Below are 21,972 nucleotides of genomic sequence, written 5' to 3' on the forward strand. Positions count from 1 at the left end.
GGACATTGAATATGGTGTTTATTGTCTTTGTTTTCGTTCTGTTTGCATGGTTTCTTTTAGCTAGTATATTTTAGAGTGTAGGGATTTTAATGGTGAAGTGTAGAGGGGTATTTGATGCATTTCTGGTTCATACCATTGGGGGTTTGTTGATTGTAGGTCACCGTGCATGATTAGTTTGAACCCAAACTGTGCTTAGTTCAATTGCAGGTGTTCGTCTTAGGCTGCGCCAAAATTGGGTGCCTAAAACGAGTGTCTCCAGTCCAAAAATCCTTCATCCCTTGGAGCTTGCATCGTTCTTGTCTAGTTGTGAGGGTGTCTTTAGCAAAACAAGAATTGGTTTATCGAAATTTGTCTACCCGCTGCATCAACTGTTATCATCCTTGTCCTTAGGCTTCCTGAACCCTTCTCTTTTGCTTTTATTTCCTAATTCAAGAATCGCAGCAGACTAGCTTGTTGCAAAACGTAAGTCCCCTTGTGCTTCCAGCAAAACACATTGACCGTTTAGCTATCCTGCAGTCAAGACCTGACAATCGAAACCTTGAGGTCGTCCCCATTGATCAATTAAAAACAACATTTGGGATTTCCTTATCTCAAGAGAGGATATGATACTCAACGAGTACATTCTATTCTACGCTGGTTGGATGGAGTCGTAGTTCCGCGACCTTAGCCACATCAACAATATGGTACCAAGGTGACTATAAGGGCAGAGCCCATTGCCCAAAACCACAATGAGCCCTATACCCCCAGCGCTATAAATATGAATTGCACTCTGCATGAAGACGGGGAGGAGTGTATTGTCCGCGAGCCTGCTACTCTTTTGCAAGAGGTCCCTAATTGCTTGCTGGACGAATGGGCCAATGCTTTTTAGTTTGATCCGTTACCTGCGATTGAAGAGACTGGGCTTGGCACCTATTGTATCCATGAAGAGGATACTCCTATCCCTAACCTCATCAAGGCACAAGGAGAATCAGAGGGGTTATGGAGCATGTTTTTTGATGGTTCAAGAAACAAGAACGGTGCAGGTGCTGGTGTGATGCTTGTTTCTCTTGAGCAAGAGAAATATTTCTTCTCTTTTAGGCTTCAGTTTGGTTGCACCAACAATGTCGCTGAATATGAAGCCTTGATCCAAGGTCTCCAACTTGCACAAAGAAGAAAGATCAGATCTTTGCAAGCATTTGGAGATAGTGAGTTGGTTGTTAATCACATCCGAGGTCAAAGTGTAGCAAAAAACAACTTACTCAAATAATACAAACACAGGGTTTGGGATTTGATTGAAGGATTTGAGGCCTTCAATATCCAAAGCATTCCTAGAAGTCAGAACAAGCATGCTGATAGGCTTGTAGCGGTTGGTGCTCAATTCGACATACCAGCGCATGTTGCAAATGAGAAGGAACAACACATCAAGCTTGTTGTGAGGCCTGCTGTCCCAGACAATCAGGTAAATTGGCAAGTGTTCGAAAGCGATCAACAGATTGTCAACTTCTTGCAAAATGAAGCAGAATTTTCTGCTAAAAATCAGTCTAAGTTGCAAGACTAGTATGGAGATCAAATCATGCAGCTCAACTCCAACAAGCTGCCCAAAGGTCTAGTTACCTTGGAAGGCATTTTCAACTCGGATGATCAGTTGAAGAAGAAGATGAACTTGGCTGCAAAGAGGGGTGATTACAAACCAGTTGTTGTTGCCGAAGGTAGGTCTCTAAACTTGGGCAAGGTGTGTTCCTCAACCGAACAAGAGGCCTTTGTTGAGCTTTGCCAAAAATATGATGACATAGTTGCTTGGACCTATGAAGATTTGAAGGGATTTGACCTTAGCTTAGCCTGGCATACTATAGAGTTAAACTCAGATGCAAAACTAGTTAGACAAAAGCAAAGGCCAATAAATTCCAAGATTGAGCCACTAATGAGGAAGGAGTTGACCAAACTCATAGAAGCCGATATCACCTTCCCTATCAAGCACTCCTCCTGGGTGGCCAACCTTGTCCTTGTAAGAAAAAAGAATGGGGAAATCAGGCTATGTGTAGACTTTAGGGATCTCAATAGAGCCTCCCTCAAGGATCACTATCCCCTTCCCTCTATGGAGCAAATTCTCCAAAGGGTCAGTGGCTCGGAAAGATTTTCATTCTTGGATGGGTTTTTGGGCTACAATCAAATCTTGGTCCAAGAGTCAGACCAATACAAGACTGCATTTACTACTAAGTGGGGTACCTATGCTTATTGCAAAATGCCCTTCGGGCTAACCAATGTAGGTGCCACGTTCCAAAGAGCAATGGACATGACTTTCAAGGGGGTATTAGCAAAGTTTGTGCTTGTATACTTTGATGACATAACTGTTTATTCAAAGCATGCAGCTGACCATCTTGGTCATCTTGAGCAGGTGTTCATGAAATGCAGGGAGTATGGTGTGTCCTTGAACCCCAACAACTGTGTATTTGCTACTGATCAAGGAAGATTTCTAGGACAGATCGTATCCAAGGAGGGCTTGACCATTGATCCAGAGCGAGTGGAGGCTATTCTTTCTCTTCCACTCCCCAGTCACAAGAGAGGATTGCAAAGTTTCCTTGGTAGGATAAACTTTGTGAGGAGGTTCATTCCCAATCTTGCCACCATGGTAAAACCCCTCACTTCCATGTTAAAGAAAAACTTAACTTTCAGTTGGACCAAGGAGGGAAGGACTGGTTTTGAAGAAATCAAACAAGCAATTGCTCAAGCTCCTACCCTCGTCAATCCTAACTATGAAAGGGATTTTATCCTCTATACCTTCGGAGGAGAATCCAGCATCTCAGCTGTCTTAACACAGCTGAATGATGATAATTTGGAGCAACCTATTGCTTTCTTTAGTGAGGGGCTAAATGACTATGATCTTAAGTATAACTATGTAGAGAAGCAGGTCCTCACTGTTGTAAGGGCATTAAAAAAGTTCAGACACATGTTGTCCAACAACAGGATCCAACTCTTAGTTCCACATGCAAGTGTCAAGGATTTCCTTCTAAACAAGGACATCAGTGAGAAGAGGGCTGGGTGGATAACCAAGGTCATGGAGTATGACATCAACATCAAGATCACCAAGCTTGTAAGAGGCAGGGGCCTATGTGAACAGCTTGTCTCATCTTCTGAGACTACTTCAGAGGTCGCCCTTGTGTTACAAGAGGTTCAACCAACTGGCAACAACACTCAATTCAGTTGGGTAAGTGACATGATCACCTTCTTAATGGAAGGTAGATACCCCTAAGGTTTGGATATGACCAAAAGAAGGCATTTCAGGTTGCGGTCCACTCCCTATGTCTTAGTGAATGGCACTCTTTTTCGAAAAAACTCCACTGGACTCTTACTAAGATGTATCGAGCAAAACCAAGTCAGCAGATTGTTAGAGGAATTTCATGATGGCTCTTCAGGGGGCCACTTCTCTGCAAGGGCTACGACCATCAAAATAATGAGGGCTGGTTATTACTGGCCATCCTTATTCAGTGACTCACATAGATAGGTGAAGAATTGCAAGAAATGTGCTCTATTCTCTGGGAAGCAAAGACTAGCTGCCCTACCTCTTTATCCCATCCAAGCAGATCAACCATTCGCCCAATGGGGTGTAGATTTCATTGGCATGATAAGTCCACCTTCTAGTGCTGGCCATAAGTGGATATTGGTGCAATAGATTACTTCACTAGGTGGACAGAGGCAGTTGCATTGAGGGATGCCATTGAGGCCTCAGTGTTGGAATTCCTTGATGGAATTGTGACAAGATTCGGTGTCCCCTCCACCATCATATTAGACAATGCCAGGGCATTTGTTGGAACCCAAATCATTTCTTGGGTAGTTAAGCATGGTGTATACTTGAAGACGTCATCCAACTATTACCCTCAGGGTAATGGCTTAGCTGAATCTTCCAACAAGAACCTCATAAGGATTATTAAAAGGGCGATTGAAGACAATGAGAGGGCATGGCATACTAAGTTGAGGACAGCCTTATGGGCTGACAGGGTCACACCCAAGAGGGCAATCGGTAATTCCCCTTTCATGCTAGTATATGTGAAGGAAGCAAGACTCCCAACTTCCCTAGAGTTACCCTCTCTTGAACTAGCACATCAACTAGAATTGATAGAGAATGATGCCATGACAGTAAGGCTAGCTGAGCTAATGGAGCTGGAGGAGGTTAGAAGTTAGGCTATGCATACATTTGAGACTCATCAAGAGAAGGTCAAGAAAGTTTTTGACAAAAAGGCAACTAATAGGGTCTTCAAAGAGGGAGATCTAGTTCTCAAGTGGGATGCAAACAGAGCCAAAGCTAGGCGACACTCCAAATTTGATGGTATCTGGAGTGGCCCATATGTCATCACTAGTTGCAAGGAGGCCAATGCATTTCATCTCTCTAGGCTTGATGGCGAAGTTCTTCCAATCCCAGTGAATGGGATTCATCTCAAGCTCTGCTTCTGAGGAGGGTGTTGATGACTATGTAAATATTAGACTAGAAGTTGTTTTGTTTTCATAAGTGCTTGTGCACCTGCCGCATTCTCCTTAAGAGGGTGTCCGCTCTAATTTCTAGTTTTCCTCCAAGTGATGGCACACACATGTTTTGGGTCTTTCAATGACTTAGTGCCGAATGGATGCTCAAGGCTTCTGGACTTCATGCTGAGCAGGCAAGCATCCCACAGAAATCGCCAAAAATGTGTTCATTTTATGACACCCTTGGTCCATCAGTAAGAATTGTTCAAAGATACGATCCATGGACCAACGTTGCCCTAGTTGATCAAGGAGAAAGTAGAAGAATCATGAAGTGTGAGGTGTTGCCTTGTCCATAGGAAGTTCGACCCTTGGCCTTTTCTTCCTTCTCCGGAATCCCGAGGTTCCAAAGTTCCTTCTCTTTGCCTTATCTTGTTTTCCTTCTCCGGAACTTTGGAACCCTTCCTTCCCTTTGCTGCCTCTCCTTTCTTTTCTCGGGTTCCGGAGTTCCGAAGTTCCTCCCTTTCTTTCCCCCCTCCTCTTTTGTTCCCCGGAACTCTGGAACCTTGAGGTTCCAAAGTTCCTTTCTCTTCTTCTTCCCTTCCCTGGAACTCCGGAACCTTGAGGTTCCATAGTTCCTGCCTAGCCTTTCTTCCTTTCCTTCTTTGGAATTCCGGATTCCTGAGGTTCCGAGGTTCCTTCCTTAGCCCTTTTTTCAGTTTTCCGGAACTCCGGAACCCCTGAGGTCCTGAAGTTCCCTGCTGCTCTCTTTTCTCCTTCTCGGAACTTCAGAACCCCGAGGTTCTGAGGTTCTTTCCTTGTCTTCCCCACTTCGGGAACCCGAGTTTCCGAAGTCCTTGAACTTCTTTCGGGCTGGCAACACTTCCGGATGGCGTGATCAACACTCAATCTTTAAATGCTCCGACGACTTTTGTGACTTGTGCACCTTCTTTTGTGGAGCCATAGGGGTGCATTTAATGCTTTTGGTAGGATTTCCATCAGGAGAGGTATGGGGCCATGCTTGTTGTGGTGACTTATGTCATGTCTGCATGCTTTGACTTTTGGAAGGTCAGTCAATCCACCCTTCTCAGGGTTGCCTTTTCAGGGTATGGCTAGGTTGCTTGCATGTACAAAAGTCAAGTGCATGCACTTCCTTGCACTCCCAGACTGACACACAGGGGTCATGATCACTCTTGTAACTATTTTTCTATATAAAGGCTGTTAAGCCTCATTGTAAAGCGTTCTCTCCTTGCTGGCTTGAGCTATTCTATGCTCTTTCACTTCTCTTGTATTTATCTTGCATTTTTGCAATTGTAAGTTTGGCCATTGGCCTTATAATGAATTGAAATGACCATTCTTGCCTTCCTTCAACTTATGTATGCTGTGTATGTTTCCTTACCTTCATCATAGGTGTATGTTTTGTGGCTCTTCTCTCATATATGTTGTGTTTACTTGTTTCTGAGTGTGACTTGTGGGAAATGTTCTCACCTTTGACATTCAACAAATTCTAATCTCCATACATGCATTGGGGTCACTCATACAACTGAAGTTGTGCATCTCCTGGGTATTTCAGTTGATTCTTTGTCATTTCGGGTAGGGAGAGAAACAATCTCTTCTTGGTGCATCACCTCTTTTTATTTCAAGCATTTTTGTCTTCCCTTTACCTCTGCAAATTGTTAGGATAGGCTTAGGAGTAAGTTTTGAAGTGTTGAGTTGGTTCAACACCTGCACCTGGATGGAGAAAGAAGCCGGCCTTTTTCGGAGATTCAACCCCCTTGCGCAAAGTCCCACATTTCGGGGTTGTTTCCATGTTTCACAAGGTTGCTGAGTTGATAGCTCAACAAGGGTGCAAGCTTTTGTGATAACAAAAACCTCTCATAGAAATATTCTTGGAATGCAACAGGAACAAACTTCCACCCTTGACTTAAATGACCCCCTTACTCTACTCCTCTTTTGACTTTGATAGTAGGCTTTCCAGGGTCAAAAAAAAAGACAATGAATAGTTCTTGGTGAACACATACTTTTCTTTAAGAACTTAGCGAATAGATGAGAGTGATATCACTCCCAATTTCTTCTTTACATACTCAAAAGTCTCTTTTGGAAGAGGCTTTGTGAAGATGTCTGCAATCTGTTCCTTTGAAGCAATGTACTTCAATTTCACTTGCTGATCAATCACATGTTCTCTTAAGAAATGGTATTTGATTGGAATATGCTTTGTCTTGGAGTGCATAACCGGATACTTTGAAATATTTATTGCACTCGTGTTGTCACAAAATATGGAGATGGGATGCTCATACTCAACCTTAATATCCTTCAATGTTTGTTTCATCCAGAGAACTTGTGTCCAACAAGCTGCTGCTGCAATGTATTCTTTCTCTGTTGTAGATAAAGAAACCGAAGCCTATTTCCTACTTAACTAAGATACAAGATTGTTACGAAGGAAGAATGCTCCTCTACTAGTACTTTTTTTGTCATCAACGCTGCTGCCCCAATTTGCATCTGTAAGTTTTGTAAGGGTGAAATCTTCACTTCTTGGATACCAGAATCCAAAATTCATAGTGCCCTTTAGATATTTGAAATTTCTTCTGACGACTTGCACATGAGTTTCCTTTGGTGTTGCCTAAAAGCGTGCAACCAATCCTATTGCTTCCATAATATTAGGTCCTATAGTTATCACATATAATAAACTTCCAATCATGGACCTATATAGAGTTTGGTTAGCCCAGGAGATTCATCATCCTTACCTAATTTGCATCTTGTAACCATGGGAGTGCTCACTGTATTGCAAAATTCCATCCCGAACTTCTTCAACATCTTCTTATTATACTTGGTTTGTGAAATAAATATTCCCTAATTTGATTGGGAAATTTGCAGCCCAAAGAAGGACAATTCACCAAGCATTGACTGTAATGCTTGTCTTCACTTGCTTTTGTAAAGTCCTTAGTTCTATTTTGCAGAGCAATCACAAAATTGCAATTTCTGATGTGCTAGTAAATCACCTCCTTGTTTGAATCTCTATATCTTTGTCCCCAATGATCAAGTCTTTTGGATGATTCTTTTGGACAAATTTGGATGGGGTCTTGAATGGTGCTCTTGGTGGTGTCTTTGGGTCACATTGCTCAACTATCACTTTCTCAGTTTCCTCTTCTTTGCAAATTTCCTCGTTTTGAGGAATATCTTTTAGACCTTCTTCATAATGTCGTCCTTCATCAACTTTCACATTTGCACCTTCAATAACCTTGTGCAGCTTCTTGTTATAGCATTTGTATGCTTTACTTCTAATGGAGTAGCCAAGGAATATTCCTTCATTAGATCTTCTAATCTAAAATCCCTTCATTAGATGTAGAATCAAACTTTCTTAGATCTTCTTCATCTCTCCTTATATAACACGTGCTTCCAAACATTTTGAAATACTTAACTGTTACAAGCCTTCCTTTCCATAACTCGTATCGCATTTTGCTTTCATTTACTTTGATTTGTGCGCCATTCAAAATGTAGACTACCGTGTGGGCTGGATCTCTCCAAAAATTGTCAGATAACTTTGACTCATTTAACATGGCTCTAGCCATTTCTTGGACTGTTCTATTCTTTCTTTCCACAACTCCATTTTTTTGTGGAGTTCTAGGAGCTGAAAACTGTTCTTATCACATGCTTCTTATAGAAGTCTTCAAATTCATTAGAAGTGAATTCTCCTCCTTATCTGATCTAAGACATCTGATTGTCAAGCCAGATTTGTTCTCCACCAAGGCTTTGAATGCCTTAAACTTGTCTCGAGCTTCAATTTTTTGCTTAAGAAACCAAGTCATTCTAGAGTAATCATCAATTAATAGCATAAAATATCTTTCTCCGTGCATGCTCCTTGTTTTGGTTGAACCACAGAGATTTGTATGTACAAGCTCTAACGGTTTCGATTGAAAGTGTTGCTTTGATTTAAAACTCACTCTAGTCTGCTTCCCAAGTTGACATTGCTTACAGGTGATATTTGTGGGCTTTGAAATCTTTGGCATGTCTTTTTCGACATCCTTATGATTGATCTTGACAAGATTGTCAAAGTTTAAGTGCCCCACTCTCTTGTGCCATAACCAGCTTTCGTCTTCTTGACCATTTAACATCTTTTGTTTTCGATTTCTTATAGGGTGTAGAGATTGTTAGATGTTCTATATGCATCTGCTATCAATTTCCCATCCTTTTTGATTTCACATCCTCCAGGCTGAAATGTGAGATTGTGCCCTTTATCGCACAATTGACTTACATTTAGGGGATTCTACTTCAACCCTTTAACATATAGGACAATGACAAGTATCCATTATGGCCTTTGGCAAGTCTAACCATCCTAGGTGCAGCCTTTAAAGGGGTTAACAAAGGTAGGTGCAACCTTATGAGGGGGTATCACAGCCCATAATGCTGCTGTCATGATTATTCCTGCCAGCCGTACCTTCTTTGGGGGACTGCCACACCATTAGGGACAGCACTTGGGTGTGAACATTGAAGTTTATCTGCAATATGAAAATTAATGAAATATCTCTGCTAACTTCATTTTGTAATAATTCTGTGATGAGAATTGAATGATCTGCAGTATGATAATTTGGAAAAATGACAACATGATAATTATTTGCATATCTCTCAAAAATAGTTGTAAAACATAATCAGACCAGCTTGCATGCCAAGTGTTTGTCAAAATGTTAGTTCACTTAAAATCAGAAATTTTATGATTTTGAGCAATTATCTTGCCACTTTAGTATGTTCCGAAAGTGGTCTGCCAATAAGAAATATTTCCTGAACTTTTGAACATAATAAACAAAAATGCTACTAGTAGACAAGCTTACAAAAATAGCTAGAGTGATATCTAGTTGGATGATTCATACAGCTTCAAACCTCATACAAACTTTTGACACCAAATTTTAGTATTAATTGCCAAAGAACCGTGTGAAAAGGAGGGGACCTTACTTCTTGGGAGGCCTTTCCAAGGATGCGTTCCAACACCTAGAAAGTTAATGGTGTCTTAGAAGCAAAGATTGGCCACAATTAAACAGGAAAGCAGATAAAAGTCAAATCAAATTACAAAAGAAGAGAAATGGCAATCAGAGGAAATCTTACCCTTCTATAAAACTGAAAAAATCTAATGGTAGGCTTGCCGTTTAAGGGGAGGCATTATTCTAACTCTAATAAGACTTACTCATCAACTGTCTTAATCTAATGAAATGAGGTTTGCATGGAATTAATAATATGGGTCCTTCTAGAAAATTTAATCACATCATAAGAGCTTTTGCTATATAGTTTAACTGTTAAGGCTTCATACTTAAAGTGAAGATATTAATGAGCTGCCTTGAAATTAAACAGACCCAGAATTAGTGAAGGGGTTGTAGTGAGAGATCCCACTTTTGTTAGAGGCAAGTCACTGCTAAGCATGGCTTGCCAATATCTTTATTGAAAGATAAAGTAGCTTATGTACAGAAAAAATGTTGTTTTCAGAAAATTTATGTTTATTCAATCTTATATTGGTGCATAAATAGCTTTTTGGTGCAATCTTTTAGATTTTGAGAATTAGTTATTTCCTTTATAATCTTGTGCACCTAATTGAAAGTTGAAACATTATTTTTGGCAGGTGTGTTTTGCAAAAGGGCCAAGGCCAAGGAAACCCCGAATATGGAAAACAAGGACAAGGATAGGTACTGTATCGAAATCAGAAAAACTTGTTCAACATGTGAGTTTTCTCTTTCATCGGCATTGGTATATATATTCATTACACCATAGTACACATTACATGCCCTTCCTACGCAAGCAAGGAGAACAAGTATTTCAGATTGAACCACAATATCAGCTTACATAACATGCTAAGTTATCACTAAAGAGTTGAAATCAATCTTACGTATTTACTTTTTGTAATTGCTTAAAACTTTGTTTAAAAGCTTATAGTCTGGATAAAAAATATTAGTGTAAAACTAGGGACAAACGTTAAATTCCATGATACATCTTTACTGTTAAAGTTTGTATCAGATTTTGAATATATAATATTATGATTATGATATCTTCTATAACTTTGAATTTGTTTTTTTGTTAACAGATTACAATAATTTATGGCAGCACTTGTATGTGAATTTGATTAGCATGAGAATCTGAAATGGTTTTCAGATTTTGTGAGGACAGCCGAAGTGGATTCGATATTAATTGTTTTCTATATCTCCACCACCCCGCTGCCTCCCTTCCTTTATATGAAGGAAGGCATGCCTCCGTAGAGGCATGCCTCTACGTGGATTGAAGAGACCATGATTGATATAAACACATTGTTAAATGGGGTTTGATTATAGTTAAATGCTTAGTCGGTAATAATACCAAAATATGATTTAATTTCATCATTTAATAATGTGTATATATATATATATATATAAAATTATTAAATCATATTATTTGATTTAACAAATAAGCAAAACACATTAAATTTTGTAATGGAGACTAATTAGGATAGAATAGAAATCAAAATGCTTAAGGTCAATAGGCCAATTAAGCATTTGGTTCATCGATCAGAATTATCTAACCGAAGCTACACAACATTAAAACTCCCTCTTAGCTAGGGAGGATTAATTCTATCCCAAAGTAGAAGATAGAAATGATATTACCTCCTCGTGATATCTGAGAAACATGACACGAACACAAATATCACGTCACATGATATTTGTCATGCTTCTCAAAAGAATATCCAAAGACTATGATATGTGCACTGGTATCACGTCACATGATATCTATCATAGGGATATAAATTATGGCATATCCATGAATATTACGTTACATAATATTCACCATGATTATCTCAATCATTATGACTTTTCAAGATATGAAGTCTCATGATATCTATCATAATGTCTACAGAGATGCTGACTATCATGACAGAGTCACAGATATCAAGTCTCTTAATACTTTATCATGATAGTGAGGTCAGGGTATTGTGAAGTCGTCACTCCACAATATCGACCATAAATAAGTGAACATTTGAAAAATCGTCATCTTTCAAAGGTACACAATGATCAACCAGTCATGGAGTCTCACACATGACAAAACAAATTATAGTACAACAGATCTAAGTAAAATAGATTACATTCTCAAATTAATTTACATTTCCAACCATGCCAAGTTTCCCACGAAAGTATTCAACCTTCGTCTTGGATAGAGGTTTGGTGAGAATGCCTGCAGTCTGTTCTCCTATACTAACATACTTAAGCTGAATTACATTCCTTTCGACCATGTCTCTAAAATAGTGGTAAGGTATCTCAATGTGTTTAGACCTATCATGAAACATTGGGTTCACAGAGAGCTTTATACAGCTTTGGTTGTCACAAAGAATAAGAGTAGGATTCAGTGGTTGACCAAATAAACTCACAAAGAGTTTTCTTAACCATATTGCTTCTCTTGTTTCCATGGAAGCTACAATATACTCGGCTTCTATAGAACTCTGAGCTACTGAGGATTGCTTTCTACTGATCCAGGAAATCATAGCTGATCCTAGACTGAAACAACACCTTGACGTGCTTTTCCTGTCCACTACACTTCCAGCCCAATCTGAATTTGTGAATCCATGAAGATCTAGTTCAACATTAGTATACTTAAGGCTATATCCAATAGTACCACGTAGGTATCTCATAAATTGTTTTGCAGCCATCAAATGTATCTCCTTTGGTTCACACATAAATTGACTAAGTGCGTTAACTGAATAACATATGTTTGGTTTGGTGTTAACCAAATACATTAGGGACTCAATAATCTGCCTGTACAAGGTAGGATCTGCAAATTCTGATTCTGAAGTAGCTTCTCTTAATTTGTGCAAGTTTGTTTCCATGGGAGTGGACATCAGCCTGCATTCCATCCTTCCATACTTGTCTTTCTAGGGCCTCTTTTACACTGGATGGTTCTGAGTTTATAATTTCACTCATCAAGGCAACATAGCTGGAAAACCTATGAGGTCTCTTGCTGTCCCTGAATGTTCCTTGGGGTGTCACATAGTCTTTTGCTTCTTGAATCATTTTTTTGGCCCAAAGGGGCCTTTTACGATTCTCAGGAGTGTTACTAGAATCATTTGGAGGATCTATGTCATCATATTGTTCTTCATTGTTTATCATTCTTGGAGTCTCCCTCTGAGTCTCAGGTGCAGGTTCTTCTTCCATGTTTTGAGGGGAATCTAGGTCTTCTAATTCTCGAGAGCTCCTAGATTTCATGAAGGCAATATCTTCTTCAAATATTACATCTCTACTTAATTCAATTTGTTTTTGACCAGGTATGTAGATCCTGTAAGCCTTGGAGGTTTCACTATAACCTACAAAAATGCCTTTTCTGCCTGAGGGATCTAGTTTGGACCTCTTCCCTTTAGGTATATGGATAAAGACAAGACAACCAAAGATTCTTAGGTGACTTATGTCAGGCTTAACTCTGGAGAGGGCTTCTTTCTATATATTATTTATATTTAGACCTCATAGGTTTTCCAGCTATGTTGCCTTGATGAGTTAGACTCTAGTTAGACTGTTAGAATATAGTTAGATTTTTAGGCAGTTAGAATAGGCTAGATTGTAGAAGGTTAAATTTTAGCAGTAGCATAGAGATGCTGCAGAAATATTGTGTTTATTACAGATGTGTTTTCTCTAATAGGTTTAGTGGGAAATATTGTAATAAACACAATATTGTAATTCGGTCCTTCTTCACTAGAATATTTATATTGTAATAATTATATATATATATATAATAAATCATATTCTTTGATTTAACAAATAAGCAAAACACATTAAATTTTGTAATGGAGACTAATTAGGATAGAATAGAAATCAAAATGCTTAGCAGTAGCATAGAGATGCTGCAGAAATATTGTGTTTATTACAGATGTGTTTTCTCTAATAGGTTTAGTGGGAAATATTGTAATAAACACAATATTGTAATTCGGTCCTTCTTCACTAGAATATTTATATTGTAATAATTATATATATATATATATAATAAATCATATTCTTTGATTTAACAAATAAGCAAAACACATTAAATTTTGTAATGGAGACTAATTAGGATAGAATAGAAATCAAAATGCTTAAGGCCAATAGGCCAATTAAGCATTTGGTTTCATCGATCAGAATTATCTGACCGAAGCTACACAACATTAACATCTACAAAATCATGGTTTCTGAAGAGTTGCTTTATTATGCACATTGTTGAAGATGTTCTGAAATATCTTCATTAGCCATCCTGTAAATTTATGATTCCAAAAGATGTGCTTAGTATCTTCCTGTTTTTCCTTGAATAAAATCCGAATCTGATTATTGTTTTGGCAGTAACCCCTTGTTTTGCACTAGAATATTTATATTTTTTACTTTCTCAATTAGCAGTTTTTTGTCACTAGAATTATTTGTAATAAATTGTGTTTATTTATATTGTTCAATATTTTTAGACTCTTTGTATTTGAAGTTGGAGATGGGAAATAGGAGTGGTTCATTATAGGATCCATTGAGGAAAATTGATAATTCATAATCATTTTTATCAGTTTAATAGATTTGGTCCTATACATACATGAGGAAGCTGTTAGACAAATAAGCAAGATGATTTTGTTTCTTCTTTCACTTAGGAGCTATGTGAGATGAAAGCTTCATGCACAGGTGTGAATGAGAAAGGGAAAGGGGTGAGGCATCCTTTTTTTTCATTAAGTTACTTGGATTAAAGCTGATGCAGCTTTAAGGACTTTAACTCTGCATATTATTCTATATTTTTCATTGACTAAAACGCATCTTATTTTGAGAATAGTAGCTGTAGCACAATTATTCGCTAGTTTAATTACAATTACCAAACAAACATGAAATATATGCATGCATACACATCCATGGGTCAGAGCAAATAGGTTCTTATTGGCACCATGGATGGTATCTCATATCTATATCCATATATTTCTTTGAGTTTTCTGCTTGCACTTAGATTATGTTGCCTTTTTGTGATATCCAAAGGGCTTTTATTGTCATTGATTACTTTTGTGATGCTTGGAATAATTATACGGATGTGTTTTCTCTAATAGGTTTATTATTGTTATCCATGGTGTAGGCCAGCAGAAAAAAAATGAAGTTGCTTGTGTGTTATTTCTATACATATCCCCCTAGGAACTTGCACACAATCCTGTTCATTGCAAACAATCTCATCAATCCCGTTCATCTAAGTATTGAAAGCAAATGTACTCTAATGTGAGGAAAGTGAGACCATGCAAGTTACAAAACAGAACAAGTATACACTATCAAATTGAACAATTTATTAAGTTTATTGCTTGAACAACTTATTGCAACAATCTCCAAAAGCAATCTCTCCTCTCTTTTACAAATGAGGGGGGTCACATGCAAAACCCTAATTAGGGTTTACCCTAAAAGATTCCCATACATGGTGCAACAAGGTGGGAATATTCATTGAATGCCCATTATGCCCATATAAAATTTATTCCTACATGCCCAAAATGGCATCCACTTGTGCATTAAATGCACCATTATCCACCAAGTTCGCCCAACATGCAATAAATGTTCCTCCATGCAAAATCAGCCATGGTGCCATCAATGCCCAAATGTGATGACTGCATGCAAGAATCAGCCATGATGCCATAAATGTGACGGCTACATGCAAGAAGATGCTCCACTATCTTAGCATGCGTTGACCCAGCTGCCACCCACTATGTCATTTGGTCAAAAGATCCTCGTCCATAAATGGATGCCCATTATCTCGCTCATTAATGGCATAAGTAATGAACTTGGCGACGACAGCCTCCAATTCTCCTACGGAGACGCTTGGTATGCTCTCTATCCTGAATTCCATCAAGGAAATTTCTTCACTCTTGGAAAAAAACTTCTCCCATTCTACTACCATTTCTTGTGTCCTCCGCATTGTGCTGGAAAATAAGTAAACATTTTCTAGATGTGTCTTGGAAAATGATTCCACAAAGAAGAATTCATGCAACCGGTCCCTCAGGTAATTCACTGTCACTCCACCTTCATCCAACGATCTCGTGAATAATGCCTCAACTGCGTTGAGGATTTCCTCTTGTACCCTTCTGATTGACTCTTTCAAAGTCAAAGACTCCATGTTGAATCTTTCAAAGGCTTCCCTTCAAATGCAGACGACACAAAACCACTGCAGGAAGTCAAATTTCGCTCTCTTGGATCACCTTCCTGTCTATCAGTGCCTGCTTAGGAATTTTCATCAATGCTCCAAGTCATGGAATAGTCAGGTCTTGATAAATGTGTACATCCTCCCATGAACTATCCACCACTTCTAGCCTGTTTAAGAGGGTAAGGAGTCTAGAATGTGTAATATCCCTTGCTAATTATGGCCTTAAAATGCTGAAGATAGGCTCAAGGAATATTGTCAACTAGTTGTCCTTCAACCCTCAAACCAGCTGTTACTAAAATCTGATTGTTTTCTTGATGTTTATGGCTCAAGGTATTATATCAAACAATTCACATACAAACATTAGGCTTGCTGTTCTGAGTTTCTGATTGATAACCTTGCATGTTATTGACACAGGAAAAGGGTTTGCATAACTTTGTGTGTTATTGACACCGATACACATGGAATGTATTTGCAAAAGATCTCAGTGATATCTAACATTACAAACTCAATGCATAATGACTCTTTTGATATTTCCAATGCATATATATGAATCACTAAATTGAAAATAACTTGAATATGCATCAAATTGGGAAATTGTCATTTTGTCAAATAGTTGCCATACATGCTTCAGAATTACAAAATGATTATTCCATACTGCTGTCCAAGATTCTGATTACAATATAAGACCATAGCAAAGATACAATAGCATTCATTAACTAGACCTAATTGACTTAGGTGGAATACTAATGGCTGCCTCAGACTTCAGACTGACAGTACTCAGAAAAATGACTAACAAGGGCCAAGAATGAACAAGAACCTGGTTTTGATGATGCCAAATGAATGAAGCCCCTTCCACGATGACTGCAGAATTTAATTAGGATTTTTAGAGGCCTTTATGATAGCTGACTGCCCCCTTGATAGCTGACCGCCCTGCCCTAGGAATTGCAGATGTAAATAAAATAAAGTAGGCTGTCATCAGCTCCCAAATTGTTATGAAAATGATTGTCTCGAACTCACGAAACCAATGCACCAGTGCCCACAAAATTCTGATCACCCAGCAGAGAATAATGAGTGAAAACGTGGGAACTGTTAGGTTTGATAGACCCTTATGACAGAATTGATGAAGTCCTCAGAAAGTGCCTTCAACACCCTGAAAATACTCCCAAGTAGAACGCCTAACTCCTCAATGAAGTGCAGGTTTCAAAAACATCAAATACACATTAATCTGAAGCATTCTTCCCATTCGTACTCCATGAATGCTGAAGCCAAAAACTCAGTAAGCTCAAATGTGAAAGACTGAAGTATCCTTCACTCTCTATTGCAACCCTAGTAAAACTTGGCCCTTGGCCAACCAATTAGCTCTATGAGATGACTGAATTATCACCTCCACAAATGTAATAATCTCAGCTGATAGTTTCACAGCCTCAAAATTGCTTAACCTATGAGAGTTTCCGTTCCCAAAGGCTCAATAATGGCAGAAACCCAAACTGGTTCCTTCTCCATACAAGAACTCCAAATCAAATATCAAATCCTGGATGATTAGAAGCTTAACTTGACCTTCTTTTATACTTTTTCTCCAACCTTTCAAGAAGCTTCTAGAAATAATATTAAAATAATATTATTTCACTTCTGGACATGGCTCTTCTGGATAGGAGAGAAGTTCTTGCCTTTGAACTCTTGGCTTAATGGGCCTGTGTGAAGCATTGATGCTAAGTATATCTTACGCAGGCGCACTGTCAGGAAAATTGCTTTGTGGTGGATTCATTAGATTTTTTTGTGTGAACATTTCCACTTCTCGCACACTGGAGGAACTGGTTGGGGATTGAGCTTCTTCCACCCTTGCTCTTTTCTGTTGTGGTTCTTCTTGGTGGACTTCCTGTTGAACATCTGGTGGAGCCTCCTGCTGAACATCTGGCTGCGCCTCTTTCCTTTTCACTATCCTTGGCCTCTTTAGAACATTTCTTCTTTTACTAATTCCAGCTCCCTCTTGATGGATTTTCCTTCCTCAACATGGGCCTATGACGATCCCTCAGTGGCCTCACTATGGGAATCCGGATTTCCCATTAACTAGTAGCTCAGGCGGACATTTCCTTCCTTCAGTGTCCTGACATGCCGATCAATCCAATGCTTGGTGAACTTCAGAATTGTTTTGGCCAGATTGTCTAAGTCATCAACTTCAGGTTCTGACCAATCTGGGACTTGAATGGGTTAATCCTTCACCTTTTCATATTCCGGTTGTATTAAGTCTGGATCCTCTTTCACTTGATCCAACACTTGAATTATTTCATCAATCCTGATCATGTCAAGGGGTATTCTGGAAAACATCTTTTTCCTGACCTCAAGATAATCCTTGGCATTATCCCAAAAGTCTTCCAGGTGAAACTTGTGTACAAACTTCATTCCAGCTACCTTTTGGATTTTATTATAAGGATCAAAGTAAGATCTGGATGTGTAGAATGTTAAGTGGTAAAATGCCAATTTCTTCACTGCCTTTTCAGCTACCGCCAAGTTAAGGCACAATTCCACATAGTCACCAAGGACAATAGGGAATTCAATGGACAACTTCCTTTTCTTTTTGTGAATTTGGTTGTATGCTGTTAATTGTTTGATGAGCTCCAACAACACCAGTTTATCTGATGGATATCTTGATAACTTATGTGGTTGGTAGGAGAATCCTTGTGTATGAATATAAGTGGATTTTGGAAATTGAATGTACACGGCTCCAAGTTTTCGTACCAGCACCCTGGCTTTTGGTGACACTGTCGTATGGAGTTCATTCTGCATTAACCTGACTAAGTACACAGTAAAAGTGTCATTCACCAATTTGAAGGAACTAGTGCTGTATAGGTGCAGTTGGGGATAGCATTCATGGACCTTCAACTATACTGGTCCACATCTCATGGGCCCCTTTCCTAGCAGGCCATCGAACTTATCCATCCTCGCAAGTGAATAAATTACGTATGAGCTCATGTAGAAGGATTGGGAACGTTTCTCCTTCAGATCTTTTAACTGTTCATGCACATAATGGCTGATCGATCTAGCCCAATCCAGTTTTCCATTGGCGTTCTTGACTTCACCAACGAAGAAAAACATCCAGCTCTCAAAAGTAAAAGCATGCTGGCACCCCATAATCTTGTTCAACATCATCACTAGATCCGTGTATTCTTGCTTGAATTAAAAAATAGTGAGCTGTTTGGGCATCTTGGAAATGTGAGGTCTTGGCTTCTTCATCTAGTTCCTGTTGATTGTCTCAGCACACCTTTCGACACTAGACTCATATATTGCTGTCGCTCTTTCCTTAGTCCTATAAGTAATGGAATGATGTGATGGAATTCCAAAGGTCTCCCTGATAGCCTCTGGAGTCAAGTTGGCAAGAAGCTTTCCGTTTGATATCAGAATTGCCCTTCTTCTTGGATTGTAATGTTTCACGCATTCCAAGATTAATTTTGGACACTGGATGGATGGAGGGAAACCAACAGCTGCGACAATTCCACTCTTAACAATTCTAGTGGTAGTAGGCGATGGAGCATGTCTAGCTGTTCCAAACATTCTGATCCGGAAAGTACCCAGTTGTAAAGTTCTAAGGTTGGTGTCGCTGATTTCCTTCCATTTTGACACAATTTTGGACTCCGAAAGGAATCCCTTCAGCTTGTTTTTAATTTGTGCCTGTTTGGAAATAGTCGCTGCCTTAGTTGATTCCGCCATTCCCGCAAAATCAAAAACATAAATCAACATTAAAATCATTGTAAGGAATAAAATAAAATGGCGGAGAAGAAATTCCAACCTGAAAACTGCTTATCAAGAATAAAATAAAACCTCCGCGATCAAGAACTTCTGAAAAGGAATAAAAAATTCTTCATCTGATTTTTTGCTACTTCTCTCCAACTTCAACTTTGCCCAAATTCACATGTGAGAAATGAATTGTGTTTGATCGTTTAAATAGAATTTGTCCACCAAGCTGTTGAGTTGGCAAAAAACCAAATTTGGTAGTTATCTTAATAATGCGTTATACTTTCCTTTTCAACCTGCCATGCAAACGGGTCCCGCCATTGTCATTGAGTTTCAAAATGGAATTTCACATTAATTCCTTGTGTTATGCGTCATAAGTTGGAATATTTCTTCCTTTTTGTGTTGTTAACTCGCCAATCTTTCATTTTGAATTTTGAAGGGATATTCGAAAGATTTACTTCAGATTTTGATTATCTATCCACTTGGAAAGAAACCCTTGGAGAGAGAAAATTTCTGGAGAGAAAAAATTTAATCCGGGAAGAATTTTCTTGAGTTTTTGAATTTGCCTTGACTTGGAGATTTTTCATCAATTTTCCACATTTCCTATTTTTTAGGATTTTTTTCAAATTTGAGTTCTAGGGTCCAAGAGAGAGAAAATTTTCTTAGCCAAATTTGTCATCATCTTGAAATTCGGACAAATTTTCATGCTCGAAAGAGGATTTTTTAATTTTTTTCAGTGTTCCACGGGCGTCGGGGACGGGGGGACGTGGGGACGCGTCTCCGGGACGGGGGGACCAAGGGTCTAAATTTGGGGACAGCGGGGGGACGGCGGCGGGGTGGTGGTGCTCATATACTTATACATATACATATAGTACTTGAAAAACTAGTTTTGAAAAGATGTATAACAGTATAACAGTATAAGAATTAGATTTCAAATGAAACTATAGGAAATACCAAGATTACTTAGATTAGTGATATGTAACTAATTGCTAAAAGTAAATAAAATTTGACAAATGAAATTGTCAAATTGGAGATTTCTCATTTCTATCAATATGAATATCGAAAAAGGAAAATGAAAATACGAATATCTAATGCCATTGCAAAGTCTATAATAATAAAGATGATTACATGATTCATCATTACAATGAGTAGCCAAATACAAATACGTGTAGCAATAGCATTACAAAAGAGACTAGAGTCAAAGACAAAATGACAAAACTCAAAATGTAGCTAATGGAGGCCTCTAATCATCTGCGAACTCCTCCTCACTAGAACTGTTGGACTCCTGAAGATCAAGATACCTCAAGCTCACACCAACTAGCCCTGCATCTGAAGTGGTAGGATCATCCTCATCAATCTGTGAAGGCTCCTCTGGCTCTACATCCCATCGTGCCGTTGGACTCTCCTTGTACATGAGTGTCTCGCGGTCAATGAGACGCAAAGCACTGTGTACAGCCACAAGCTTCTCTGCTCTCTTAGAGGTAAGTCTGTTCCTCTTAAGAGAGTGGATGAAGTTATAGGTAGACCAGTTCCTCTCAGCAGTTGAAGAACTGAAAATCTGGGATAGCAGACGGATGGCTAGAGTGGTGGTCAAAGATTTCGGGCCATGACAATTCCACCATAAAAGTGGGTCCTCCTGTGCCATGTTGTCTATATCCATCTTTGCCGCATCTGAATAACCTCTAAGAGTGGCAAATCTTCCCCACTCAGTGTGCATTGTGCCGACATCTCTGGAATCAAACATCTTCTCTATGCACCTAAAGAAACCCGCCTTCACCTCATCATCCTGAATCGGTGTCAGTCTACCCGGTCTAGCCTTGTACCACTTAGGATTCAAGGCAAAGGCAGCCATATGCAAAGGAGTGTTCAACTTGTCCCATCTACGTTGAATGATAGGCTGGATTTGCTCATTGTAGAATGCTAAAGAGGGGTCCTTCACTCGCACAGCAGCCCTCATCTGGTCAAGCATAGAGTCAATGCACTCATACACCTCTCCAAGGTTAGGTGCATCCCCATCCCCATATCTGATCACCTGGAATACTGGAGAAATGATAGAGACAATGTATTTCGCATAGTCCAAAACACATCTCTCTTCACTATCTCCTTCACCCTTCTCCCTTGCTCTTTCTTGGCCTCAACCCACCTATTCCACTCATTAGTCATAACCATGAGTTGCAATGCCTCTTGCAACTCAATCATTCTCTCCAAGAGAATGAAATAGGATGCATATCTAGTCTCAACTGGTTTCAAGGACTCCTTCTTCGCGAAGGTCCTGAAGAGTGCATGTGAAGTGTGGTGGTTGCAGATAAACATCTGCACCTCTCTCGCATCGGTGACCACTCCTCTAATCCAGTCTATCTTCCCCATGTCCTTGAGTGCATTGTTCATGGCATGCACACAACATGGGGTCCACGAAATGTGTCTATAGGCTGCCTCAATGAGTCTCCCTGTTGCTCTACACACATGGCCTGCATCTGTCACTACTTGGACCACATTTTGTGGCCCAACCTCCTCAATAGCCTCCCTGAGGACCTGGAACTGGAAATCAGCATCTTTACAATGCCCTGTACAATCAACTGCTCTAAGGAAGTATGGGCCCTCTGCACATGTGACCATGACGTTGATGAGTGGACGATGGCTAATGTTTGTCCACCCATCCATAACTATGCTGCACCCCGATGCCACCCAACATGCTTTCAT

At 39.3% G+C, this 21,972-nt stretch overlaps 1 protein-coding gene across 5 annotated transcripts in view; it reads left to right on the plus strand.

The window, feature by feature from the left end:
- Positions 1 to 21,972, plus strand: part of LOC131038459 (pentatricopeptide repeat-containing protein At4g21190) — a 322,788-nt gene that overhangs the window by 98,864 nt on the left and 201,952 nt on the right. For all 5 annotated transcript variants that reach the window (XM_057970898.2, XM_057970899.2, XM_059210108.1 and 2 more), the window contains one exon: positions 10,040 to 10,138. In XM_057970898.2, coding sequence (XP_057826881.1) covers positions 10,040 to 10,138 — 99 coding nt within the window. The remainder of the gene's footprint in view (positions 1 to 10,039; positions 10,139 to 21,972) is intronic.

This window comes from Cryptomeria japonica, chromosome 8 (genome assembly GCF_030272615.1).
Source record: "Cryptomeria japonica chromosome 8, Sugi_1.0, whole genome shotgun sequence".
In the NCBI taxonomy this organism is placed as follows: Eukaryota; Viridiplantae; Streptophyta; class Pinopsida; order Cupressales; family Cupressaceae; genus Cryptomeria; species Cryptomeria japonica.